Below are 13,386 nucleotides of genomic sequence, written 5' to 3'. Positions count from 1 at the left end.
GATCGGCAGCAACATTTTCTGCTTCTGGTCTAATTTCTCCACAAGCTGCACTATAATCTATTATATATGGTCTAAATCATATATATATATATATATATATATAATATGAAAAATTAAAAAAAAAATGAATCAAAAGCTTGCTGTTTGTAGATTTTCTTGCTCCTTTTCCAGATGTTCTACTATAGGTGCTCCAGAAGTTGACATGTACAGACAGTTATTACGCAGGGACGCATAAAAACGTTTTTGCTATGCATTAATGTTATTTATAGCTCTACTCAGAAATGCCGAAATGCGTGTCCAGTGTGAACAGCCAGACCGCCGCTCATGCCAGAACTGGAAGATCACGATGCTTCGCAAAGTGCTTTAACTTCCCGTGCGTCCCTTAAGAAAAAGCCTTTTGTGGTAGCTACTTACCACTAGTCCCAGCACCAATGTGCGGACCCGCTCGCCAATTTCAGGTGAGATGTCGTTCCCGAACTGCTGTAGAGTTGTGAGGAAGCGCTTGAGCTTGCTCAGTTGCCGGGCACCGCAGGCCGGCGGCAGCTGCTGGTTGGCTAGAGAAGATGACGAGGACGAGCTGGGTCCGTTGCTGTAGCCATTTGGAGGAGACGGAGCGCCATTGAGCGCTGTTGGGGAGTGACTACTGCCATTGGTTACTGCGTGAGACAAGGGCATAAAGACAAAAGGGGAGCAAAGTGAGAAACATTTCACAAGATAACCTAATATCCTGCAAAAACTGCCTTTTATAAATACCAAAGAAGGACAGGTCACGGAGACCTAACCACCGGTTTGAAATGATGTGCATTCCCATGAAACCATTCACAATCCTCAACATTTGTTTCTAATCAGCGCAGCTTGTTTGATCCTTTGCGGCATCCTCCCATAAAAACCATACTTCTGTTTTTGGAGACACGTTGTCTTTCCCCACCTCCTTCTCCCTCTGCCTACTTTCCTGCAGTCTAAACAAGCGGTGACAGTGGGACCCCCCGTCGCGCCAGAGCACGGGAGCAGTATGTGTCTATGCGCGCGTTGAGGGAGTTTGGCGTACAAAGAGATACGAGGCGGCATAAAGCGCCCTCTCTAATGAGATTAGGTTTTGACTAGCGATCCACTCACTCCCCCTCTGGCCGCCGTCCAAAGCCGCCACTGTAAAGAGAGGAGAGAGACGAGATACTCAAACTGCATCTGGTAACAATTACGTCGGATGGAAATCAAAGCATACTGCTTTGTTAAAACCTTCGGAATGCGTAATGAGAGAGCCGGGCCTTTCCTCCCTCATTGCACGGAAGCCCCGACGTTAATTGTGGAGTGTGAGCGTTTGCAGCACAGAAAGAGAGAGAGAGAGAGACATATATATACAGGGGGAAAATAAATACCAGAAATGAAGAAAGAGAGTATGCGATCGAAAAAGTAGAAAATAATGCCTCTGCAGCAGAGAAGCTGCAATACCAACACAGACTTGAGTGCTCTGAGCATTTCCAACCGCAGGGCCTCTGATTCTTTGATTCTAGTGCTCTTCATGCAAGTAGTTAAGTATGCACTTCTGAGCGAATACTAGGGTGTAATTTGCTCGTCACAAGCTATGTGCACGTCATGGCAGCGCTCCAACAGTTTGTGAGTGGGGGGCGTTAATGAACTTGTTGGGGGAGTTGTTGGGTATGAGTGCAATTTGGAAAAGGCTCAATGCAACTTGTTAAGAAGGCCTTGTGATGCTGATGGGGCCCCTTTTTGGTTTTATTGGCTTATTACGACGATCTTCCCATCTGGGATTGTGTCTGCTCTGTTTAGTGTGAGTTGCCGCGTGCACGTTTCTCGTGTGTGTGTGTTGAAAGGTGAAATGATACCTACGTGGTGAGATGTACAGAGGTCTTGCCATTAGGGTCATTCTGTTATATGCAGATGCAAATACTTGTTGCAACTATTAAAGGCAGAAACTATTAAAGTGCGGTCATCAATAGGCCACGCAATCTTCTTTCGTTCACTTTGCAGCAGAGAGCAACAACGGCAGCAAGTTACAAGTTTAAGATGGACACTCACATGTGGTGGGTGTGTAGGAGCTGTTGCGGGGTGCTCCTTGCGTACTGGGCGGGGGTGGCATGGTAGGAGGGGTCAACCTGGACTGTGTCTTGACGTCCGCAGGTGAGTCGGGCATGGTGGAGCGCTTCCCAGTGCGATCTAAAGAAAGAGAAGAAGAAGACAAGGAAAAGGTTAGAATTCAGATGAACACAACCTCGGCTGAGTTTACATCTGCGCGCCAAGAGGCAGAGCTCCACATTTAGAAATAGACGGCTTACCGCGTCATATGCAAGTGGCACATGCCGAGTGTCGTGCCACAGTGACACTGATGCATGTGCTCTGACTATCAAATGAGAAATGAGAGGGAGGCGGGAGACGCTGACAGACAGACACCTGAGAGAGGAGCTGCAGCGAGTCCAGGTCTCATTCCACCACCATCTGTGCCTCCCTGCAGCCCGCTGTACAAAATGGCAACACGCCCCCCCCCCCCCCCCCCCCCCCCCCCCCCCCCCCACACACACACACACACACACACACACACCCCAACCCAGCTAATGACTGCAGTGCTCATTACACTCAAACTGATACACATACTTTCACGCCGCCTTAATGCACGCATCTCTGGAAACTAAATTCACATCTGTTCAGGACAGGAGACAACCAACCCGTGTGATAAAACATTACGTGTACGCCACTTTAAGACATTTGTGCATTTTCATTTTCTCCAATCATACACCTGTTTTCACCTGCTCTGTGCTCGACAGATAATGTGCGGGAACCACAATGAGACATCAGCAGAGTCAGTGAGGGTCGAGCCCGCACGACAGGCCTATCAAAGAGTCAACAAGGCTGTTATCAAATGTGTCTGTGGCGTATTGTGGGAAGGGGATTTAAAAAAAAACACACAACGAGGACAGGAGGAAGGGCGGAGGCAGAAAGGACAAAGGAGAGAAAGGAAGAGCTACAAGAGAAACAAAAGCTTTATCTGTGACATTAGGAACTTTGCTGTAATCGCTGATAGGATGCAGGCGCTCCAAAGCAAACACATGAACGTCAAAGGCACATTCTGTCATCAGAGTGGTGAGGATCCAAGCTCCACAAACAGTCCCTCTCATACTATTTTTCCATAGATGTTTAAATTAAATAATCATATATTTTACATGTTTATTCAAGTGTGTAAATTCTCTTTATGACATAAATGCTTGTGTTTGTCTGTGCCGATTGTATAGATCCACAGTGTCATAGTTTTGGTAAAATGAACGAGGAATACTGATGTGAGAGAGTCAGGATACTCTAAGCCTGTTAGCGAGGCCCCAGCCTCAATGCCTCTCTGCAGCCGAGGTGCACCGTGACTAAGTATTTTAGTCACGCTAGCTTGGCTTTAGCAGGCAGGCAAGTGAGAGATGGAGATGTCAGTGAAATTCGAAATAGCTCCCCACAACCCCACTTCCGGTTCAGGGCTGTTCTGTTTATGCCACGCGCGTTGACCCTTTGAGAATTAATGCGAGGGAATATGACGTAACTGAATGAAACCATCGAGATTGCGGATAAGATACAGACTACGCACCAAAGTGTCATGACCAGCAACATGTCTGGGAACAGATTAGCTTCTCTAGGCTTTAAAGGTTTACCGTGGTTACCGCACTGTGACATGCAACGGAGGGAGGATTAATTTCTTTAAGCAGTTTTCAAAGAAACACGATCCTAGAAGACCTACTGGCTGCTCATAGAGGCTCCTTGTGTTCTATCACACTGAAATGATTTGAAGTAACTTACCGACTGGCACACAGCCACTGGAGAAACCTAATGACTGTCTGGGACTTTTCAGATATCCCCAAGATCTCAACCCACAACATCACATATAGTAACAGGAGAGAAAGTAAAAATAAATAAATAAATAAAGCCGCCACATCCCTGCCTGCCTCTCTAACCAACTTTGGGTCACTTTGGAGGTTGAAGTTAACTTTTACACTGACAGTTACTATAGGCATCCAGGGGCGCACAATCAGGACAGGCAAACCAAGCACCTGTTTGGGGCCGAAATGCGAAAGCTCCACTTAAACCTATGACGAACCCACAGTGCAATGACAATACTCCTCAACTACATCTTTGCCCCGGGCCCCAAAAACCTAGGATCGCCACTGTAGACATCTGTGAGACCACAACTGAAATCCAGAATAGACCTTGAGCCTAAAACCTTTTTGGGTTAACTGGGATATTACAGTAGATGTCGATTTGTTGTCCAGAACCAAAGTCAGTTTAGTACAGAGTAGACTCTTACTAAACTACAGCCTTAGCTCAGCAAAGAAGGAATGAAATTAAGAGAGACTATCAAATTGGCCGTGCGAATAGTAGAGAAGAAAAGAACGGGGGTGAAGGACGAGTCAATGTAGAGAGAAGACAGAGAGAGAGGTGTCCATCCAGACCTTTCTGCGCACTTTATTTTACGTTTGCTAACTGTTTCCTTCTTTCTCTACCTCTTTCCACATGGCCCCGCACACACACACAGCATTTCTCTCCATCCTGCCAACCTGAGACAGGTTTACTACTCTAATTTCACCACTGTAAAAAAAAAAAAAAAAAAAAAAAAGCCTAAAGGACTATTTATTTTATAAACTCGGGACATAGCAGAAAAGCTAGTGGAAACATATAGTCTTACCTCTGGCTGCCAACTATCATATCCTGTATGCCTGCCTAAAATATGATCTAAGAAAATACAAGGTCATTAGAAAAAGGGCCGGGTGACAGGACCCGAGGTAATTCATCATATTCCAGTCAAGCACAAAGAACTTACATGTATATACTTAACAAGCCTAAGTTAAATAGAGTATAGTCACCATATCCCACATGGTAGTGCTTATCCTCTTTCAATGCATATTTGAGCTCATGCTTTCCATAGTTCTGTATATTGCCTTTCCCAATTGTGTGGTCACCTGGCCCAGTTCACTTGATCTATAATTGTTGGATAAATTAGGATCCGAATCATCGCATGATTACCTTAATCTTTGTGACTAGATAGGAAAAATGGACAGAGAGAATGACTAACATAACCACGATGCAGTTTGAAATCAGATCCTGACTTCTATCAGCCCCTAGTATAAACCATACAACTACACTGTGTAGTGCAACAACAACTGGGGTGTTTTTAAAGGCCTGAGCGAAGTTATAAAGTTTTACGAATAAAAGGCAGCTCAATGTGAAAATAGCACAAAAGTCTTGGTTTAAAATTCCTCCTGCATGGAAATGAAGGCCCCCGTGGTGGAGTGAAAAGACGAGTTCGGTTCCGGGCTCGTAATTGTGGGGTAACACCTGGGTCAGTGTTATGATTGGATGGCAGTGGTCTGATGGAGATGAGAGAAACAAACCCCGAAAGCGTCGGAAACTCATCTACAGTCCCTCAGGTAAAGAAGATGAAGGATAAAGAACGAGTTAGTGTGAAATCCTTGCACACGGACACAGGCGCGCGCACACGCACGCACGCTTGTGTGATTTATAAACAGCGTCGTCTCTGTTTCTGATTTGATTGAGAGCACTGCAAAGCACATAGGCAGAATAAAATCAATGGTTTCATACTAACCAACAAGGGCTGCATTCAGCCGTTCAATGTGCAGTTACTATGCCACTTGAATCAATGCCAATTCTCTCCCCCTACAAGGTAATTCATCCAGTTTTGGGGAAAATAAAAATACCTCTTACAACTCAACCATGTAACTGAAAACAACGCACAGCATATGCTTGTGTGCTATCAGTTTTCACAAGCATATATATATATATATTTTACAATCAGACGCTCATTTTATCGAATCAATAAAGCAACCTCATGCATATTTCAGCTCAAAAAGTACACTTAAACAACCTTAAGAAGTTGGTCATCTATTCTAGTCTGATACATATGTTATAAGTTAATGGCTGGACGCACATCTATTAGGCCTGTTACTGCATCACATCGCAGGGAAAGTAGCTGATCTGCGGCCAGCCGACGTTATTCCAGGGCCGGGCGGGTATCGATGTGCGGAGCTTTAATGGAAAGGGGCCGATGAGTGCTTCGACTTTGCCTAACTCTCTTTACGACTCCTCCGAAGTGCCGCTGTCCAGGAATTAATGGATTGGAGAGGATGAGAACAGTTGTTGAAGAGGCGGCGATTAGCCATGAAGGAACAGAAGAGTCTCTTCAGGGTGTGTTGAGTCACTCGTTCGCTCTGTGCAGGCAGAGGTGCCAAATCTATTGATCATGTCTACGGACGACAGCGGTTGGCATCTCACAAGAGTCACTTCGGGTTTTATCTAAAGCTTCGTAATTAGCTAATGAGCGCAAATATTTGCAGCATAAATGGCCTGAATGAGAATTAACCCCATGAGAATATCAGGGCCCATTAGAAGCGTATTAACCTGCTGTAATATTGAACGCGTATCAGTTTCGGAGGAGGATTTTCTGCAGTCTTTGTTGTCATTTGAGGATAAAACACAGAAATTTAAATGAGCTAAACTTCAACAAATCCTACGAATAATAACAAAAAATAACAAAAGTTGACTCGCTCTGGTTTGCAGCTTCTTGAATTGATCCTAGAAATGAGGCAGAACCTTGGACAACCACCTGCCACTCATAAGGATGTCTTCACGCTTACATCACCCGTTCGCATCGTCCGTGATTACGTGATCCTCGGTGTTTGCAAAAACCTCTCTGCCTTTTCTCTTTCTTTTTTTCCTCCCCTTTCTTCGTGTTTCTCTCCCTCTTGCTCGAGCCCTGTTTTAGCCGAGCTCAAAGAAAGGAGATTTTTATCCCCCCGCTGACTTGTGATACATGCCTTTGCTAAGGTTACACGCGAGTTACATCACTCGCCTAAAACAAGGTTGTTGCAATGAACGATATCTAGGAGGAACGTGGTCCCTGAGAAACAGTTCAATATGTTGCAGGGAGGACTTCGCTAACCCACAACTCAAGGCAAAAATACAATGTTATATCAAAACCTTATACATTTCATCATCGCCCACAAAGCCTGGAGGCCATTTCGTATTCAAATCACGCCAAGAAACGAGGACAACATTGGCTAACCTTGATATTTTAGATTACTCATATCGGCAACAATGACTTCAAAGTCTATCATCAAGAGATAGAGTCAAACAGTCTCCATTACACACTTCATAAGCTAGAATTGCCCGCATGTGCATGTGCGCGCTTGCATTGTGCGTACGTGAGCGTCTGTGATCCGTGCCGTCGCGGACCCAGAAAATGATGTGATAACAGTGGCAGTAATATGCCACTCGAGAGCACTTCACACAGCCAAATCCCATTCTTCAAAACGACAATGGATTTCAATCACGCTGGGTGAATTTTCGAGAGTTAGCGGCTGTGACATAAACAATTTACTGTGCGCTGGCGCCTGTGCGAGCGCAAGATTGTATTAGTCAGACATAAGATACCATCATTATGGAGTTAAATGGAAAAATGCATATGGATTGACCCGCTCGTGCTTTGAGGACACAGGCAGCCGTTTAATGGAGACGTGCGTAGGGCCTTTCGGTGCACGCACTGATATGTTGGCGCTGGAGTGAAAAACCATGAAGCCGCGGGAAGCCTGAGAATTGAGCGCTAATGTCCACAACATGACAACGTCTATGCAGAATGGATCCTCCAGGCGTGCAATACCAACCCACCCACACACCGGCACTGTACGGAATAACGTCTGAGGAGAGGGAGCAGAGCGGAGAGGTAATGGCGATGCTGAGATGGCGCAATAGATGCTTGTGGTGATTGCTCTGTGTGCTGGGTGCAGATGTGGAGAGGGGGACCAGGGGACAGACACAAGAGAGAGGCAGCAGTGGAGAGAACTGGAAGGACAGATGTGTTAAAGAACACTGCTGAGGGACAGGTGGGATGATTGAGATTCAGACGGAGTGCGCAGAGAAACAAGAGAATTCGATCTGTATGCAAGTGGAGTAACACACACAGACACACATACACACACTAGAGCCAGATGGAGCAGTATGCAGAGCATGTCCCATCAAACTCCACCCGCTTGTCAAGAAGATGTATGGACGCAACGCCCTACCGCAAGCCCACGGACACGCAAGTACATACACATACACGCGGCTGCAAGGTTGCATGCACACATTGCTAGCAACACAACAAATGATCTCCCTTTCTCCCTCACTTTCTCTCTCTGTCTCTCCCACACACACACACACACAGATCTGATTCCCATCATCTTATTTATTTCCCTCCCCAGCAGATGCAGGATGCAGAGGGGAGCAGTACCACCATCAGATTGTCAATTTAGACTTCCTTCTCTTCTTTTTTTTTTTTTCCTATTTCTTCTTCTCACCGTCTTGTTCTTGCTCATTTCTCACACTCCCTCATTTTCTTCCAATTCTATCCCAGCCCTCCCCTCGTCTCCCCTCCCGTCTCGACCGACTCCCACATTGTTCTTAAAAGTTCACCGGTGGCTGCTGCCGCTGCTTCTCCTCGTCTCCCAGCAACATTGCGGTAAATGATGCAGGTGTAATTTGCTTTTACCGAAAACACAAGAAATCTGCACAAAATGAATCCTTACAAAACATTTCATCCGGTTATATCATCACTTCACATGTTCGTTCAACTCTTGCCGCAGAGGAAGCACTGATGTTGGTTTCTCCCCCTCCATCCCTGCATCCTCATGGACTTCTTTAAGCTATTTTTCAAACCAATCACAGATTAAGCTTGGACGTGGACGCTAATTATTTATGTGAACCTAGACAAAAACGTTTCCGTGAAATGGTTTTGTCCCGAATGCCCAGCTGGCAGAGCGACTTAAAGGTTTAATAGGATCCAGTAATTTGAATGTCATTACGTTGTTTTCCTCTTCAGCCATTATCCTCAGTGTTGAAATGTTACATCTGGGAATTTTTATCCAGAGTTTCTCTTTGAGAACAACTAATAGCTGGAGGTAGAGGAAGCTGTGTTTGCTTGTGATGGAATTTTTTGTAGCACGAGAAAATGGGGAGTATTTATCCGACTTTAGATGAAATAATGCTGGATAATAAGTGATAACATAAATATACAGCACCCAGAAAGGACGTATTAGAAATGGCAGTGTGATGTCCAGTTTCAAGTGCTTTCAGTTGTCTTGCCTTAAATCATAGCCGTGTCTTGTCCTGCTGTCTCAAATATATAGAGTGCATCTACACTAACTGTAATCGTGAAAGAGTGGTGGTACATTGAAGCACTAGAGAATTGCAAACAGACCTGCTCCTGATCAGTGCTGACAGTCTTTTGCATCTCCCACCATATCTGTACTTTTCTCTCAGTGTAACATAAGGATGATTTCTCAATTGCACACAAAGGTCTGAACACCATCTGTTCCATCACACAAACATTAACACACACACTCATGCACGCAAACACACACACACACAAAACCCCCCCCACATTAACTAAACACAAGCGCCCCGCAAAACACCTCAAACTACGCACAGGCGCATACATAGTCACACATACACGCTTTGGACAATAAAACATATGCGGTTTATAACGTTAGAAGCCCTCGGTCTTCTTTAAAAAAAAAAAAAAAAAAAGATTTATAGGAATGTCTGTTTTACCCATCTGTTGAAATAAAGTCTCTCTTGCAGAGAGAGAGGAAGCAAGTGTTAAGGAACAATAAAAATGATTCACGGTGCCCGTTACGCATCCTCTCAAATCAAACTTACTCCCGCCACATCTTGTTGCCAGGCAAAACTGAACTGCAGGATCTTATAAAAGAAAATTCAGGCAATGTGTGACAGAAAATACAGACGCAGAAAGGAGTAGGAAAGAGCAGGGTCAGAGAGTTAAAGGTAGAGAAAGTTTGAAGAGATGAGAGAGATTATTATTATGTGCCGAGAATAGAAACGTTATTACATTTTTCCCCAGCATGGCTGAGCAGAACATTTAGTAAAATCTATCAAAATCATTGTTTATTTAAGTAAAGCTGGCCTGTCATTTTCATTAACAACACGACGTCAAAACGATGATACAAATGTAGCTTTTTGTAGGAAACGGAACAATATAAATGGGATGTAAGCCTTGGAGAGCCGTGGTCGGCTTTTTGATGGAAGGCAGCCTGTTGAAAATTGCCTTGCGTATAGAGTTTGGGTCGTTTCTGATGCCATGCTGACACAGAGCAAAGCGAGCCCAAATGGGTCTGGGTGTTTTCCCAGGCAAGACTCTACGCCAGCAGAGGACTCGCACAAAACTCTCAACACACACGCTAAGGCCGATGACACATGGCCTATTTCTGAAGCTCTCACACACGCGGCCAGTGGGTCACCTTTTTTGCCTCATCTGTTCGTACATTTGTGTGGCTGAGGGATTCATGCCTTTGCAGAATATTTAAGGTAACACAATTCAGAACAACAAACTCACTGTGGAAATCATAGACTGTACTTTTTAGGACTGTCAGTTGATACTGAAAATATTCAGTTGCGATTAATCGCATGATATCTGTAGCATAGTTAAACCGCGATTAATCGCGAATTAATCACTTTTTTTTTTATCTGCCGTACATGTACATTTTAACTCTACTCAACATGGCAGTGGACACATTTGATTGCTTTGTGCTGTCCTAAATATTCTCCATATTTAACCTCAAAGGTACTGCATGTTCAGAGGATATGCTGCAATTCGGTGCAGTGGCTAGGGGGTGGTTGGGCTCTCTGAATCAGCTGTGAGCTAGTGGTTGAGTGTTCCGGCGGTGGTTCGATTCACATCGCCAGTAAATGCAGGTGCCTTTGTTCTTGTTGGGAGAGCGATGACGTAGCTGTGGGCCTGCGCGCATTGTTAGTGTTAATGCTTAACATTCGACAGCTGTAGTATTTTTGCATTTTTAAACACATTTGTTCTCTGCTTGTGGCTCAGTAACTTAGAAGCTACACAAACATACACACACCTTGATCAATGTTTGAGCTTTGCTTTGTAGCACGGTCACTAATACGTCCAGAAACTGTCAAAGAAAGATGTATACGTGCACAAACAATTTGTGTCATTTCCCTGTGATGTTCCCTTAAGCCAGCTGGAAACCAATTTATATCTGTGTGTGTCCATGTTAAAGGGAATCATATCCCTGTCCACAAGAGCAAAATCAATTTTCAACAGACAGTTAAGGCTCTCTTGTTTTACATGACAGTTATTATTTTACTACGAGAAGAGCGGTGGAGGCATGACGGCACAGGGAGAGGGGAAGAATGCACGAAGGACAGTGGATGGATGGAGTGATATGCAGTGCGGACGAGGTGAGGGCGCGGATGTTGTGTGTAGGGAGATGGACAGGGATGGGAGCATGATGGTTGGAAACGCACGTGGAAAACATAGTTCCAGAAAAGCAAGGAGATGGGGGGCGAGGATGCAGAAGAAAAGGTCTGACAGAGAGAGATAACATTAGGCGCCTATGAGAGACAGATGGGGAAATCAAATGCGAGAGGCAGGAGATGAGCACATAAAACAAGAGGGCAGAGGCTAACAGTAAGGGGGGCAGGGCTCCTGAGGGGAGGGAACAACCTCGTCTGCCTGGAGTTTTCAAAATATCACATGACGGCTGCCATGTGTTGGAAATTACTGCCGGTTAACTATCTTCCCCAAAACCGCTCTGAAAAAATATGTCTGCAATTTATGAAATGTGTTCCAGAACCCTGTTAAATGGATCCAGATTTGCAAAACAGAGAAAAAAAAAAAGCTTTACCCCTCACCGCCCTTTTTTTTTTTTAGAAAACCACTACTCCCTTTTTTTTTTACACCCCCTTCTCCCCCACTGCTCCCTCCTTTGCCCTGCAGGAGAAGATGTTTAAAAACAGGGTCTTAGACGCATCTGGTGAGCAGGCAGCCAGAGAGTGGTGGCTGGTGAGACCTCAGATCAAGGCATTTCCAGGCTTACACAGTGTGTGTGTGTGTGTCTATACCTGTGTGTTTGCGTGTGACATGGTGACCGTGGTTTGCTAATGGCTCTGAGTGGGGGAGAGTGGAGTATGGCTGGAGGCGAAGGCGGCAGAGGGATGGCCTCTGCTCTGTCTCACACACACACACACTCAGTACCACCACGACCCATTCCAGGTCAGCGATGTGTCTTTGTCTCATTTCATCTAACCATTACACACTTTCTCCTTGGCTTTTTCCTCCCATCGTTTCACCTCGCACCGTTTCACCTCCCTGTCAGTCCACTGCCATCTGAGTCCACTGACGAACAAGAAGAAGACAGGAGCTAAACATGGGTAGGAAAAACCATTTCACATCGCTGACCTCTGGAACATCACTGACAGATGAAGTCAACCATTGTGCCGCAGTTACCACAAAAACAGTACGTATAGAATAATGTTCAGAGCTGCATGTAAAGTGCTGGCCTGTCATAGGGAACAACTTGGGGTTCAGACGCTGTACTTGCAACTTATTATTGTAATTAACTTTTCTTCTTTCAGCACAAATAACTGCAAGCATTGGAAGTAAACATTTTAAACCTTAATCTCAACAAAAAGCGTCTATTAATTTCATAAATACATTTTTTTTTTCAGTGCAATACGGTAAAAATCTAAACAACATATGTACAAACTGGCATATTCTCAGTATGACAAATGCCCTTGCATATGTATAATAAAAATATTTTCCCTTTTTAGTTTATTAATATATGTAGTAGCTGTGTGTGCGTGACTATGCCTCAGTTTATCTGGAATGTGTGGGAAGTAGCATCGCATGTCACCGTCTTTGTTCAGCGGGAGGCGCCTCAGATCACTTTCCTCCCCACATCCACCTCCCACTGTCCGTCAAACAGCGGCAGCTTTTCAACCGGCACAACTCTGAACTCTGTCCCTCACGCCCACTACTGATACTACTAATAGCATCATCGCGACAGTCCCATTGTTTTGTTTTTACTGCGGCATAAACACGAATGCACGCGCACAGACTCAGCCTAACCGCTCTCCAGTGCTACAGATGGATGCCACCACTCTCTCTGGAGCGTTGCCAGCGCCAGCGAGTGAACAGCTTGCCTGGCACAGTGCTCTCTCTGTGTGTGTGTGTGTGTGTGACGATGTGTGCGACAATGTGTGTGTGTGTCTGCGTGCGCCTGCAGAAACAGTAGCGAAATAGCCCAGCACAGATGGGTGGCCAAATTCCCCACCCTCCCCTACACCCTCTTGCATGCACACGAGAACACAAACACATGCACCCAAACCGACACGGGCACACACATATGCTCCCAAATAGAGACACACATGCAGATGCAAACACACACACACACACACACGCGCGCGCAGTGTCTTGGTTCTGCTTAAGTGTTCCCGACCTGGCACACGCTGCCGCTTGCACAGCTGCTTCCTCGGAGGCACACACACTTATAGACTCACTCACACACACAGTGTACACGCGGCAGA

General features: G+C 45.2%; 1 protein-coding gene across 2 annotated transcripts in view; it reads right to left on the bottom strand.

Moving 5' to 3' along the window:
* runx1t1 (RUNX1 partner transcriptional co-repressor 1) overlaps positions 1–13,386 on the bottom strand; it is a 56,601-nt gene that overhangs the window by 20,813 nt on the left and 22,402 nt on the right. For both annotated transcript variants that reach the window (XM_084563962.1, XM_084563963.1), the window contains exons 2-3: positions 2,038–2,175; positions 415–656 (exon numbers count right to left, since the gene is read on the bottom strand). In XM_084563962.1, the coding sequence (XP_084420088.1) occupies positions 415–656; positions 2,038–2,175 (380 nt within the window). The remainder of the gene's footprint in view (positions 1–414; positions 657–2,037; positions 2,176–13,386) is intronic.

The sequence above is a fragment of the Chelon labrosus genome (assembly GCF_963514085.1).
Source record: "Chelon labrosus genome assembly, chromosome: 16".
Taxonomy (NCBI): Eukaryota; Metazoa; Chordata; class Actinopteri; order Mugiliformes; family Mugilidae; genus Chelon; species Chelon labrosus.
The sequence above is the reverse complement of the archived record's forward strand: the minus strand, read 5'-3'. Positions and strand labels throughout refer to the sequence as shown.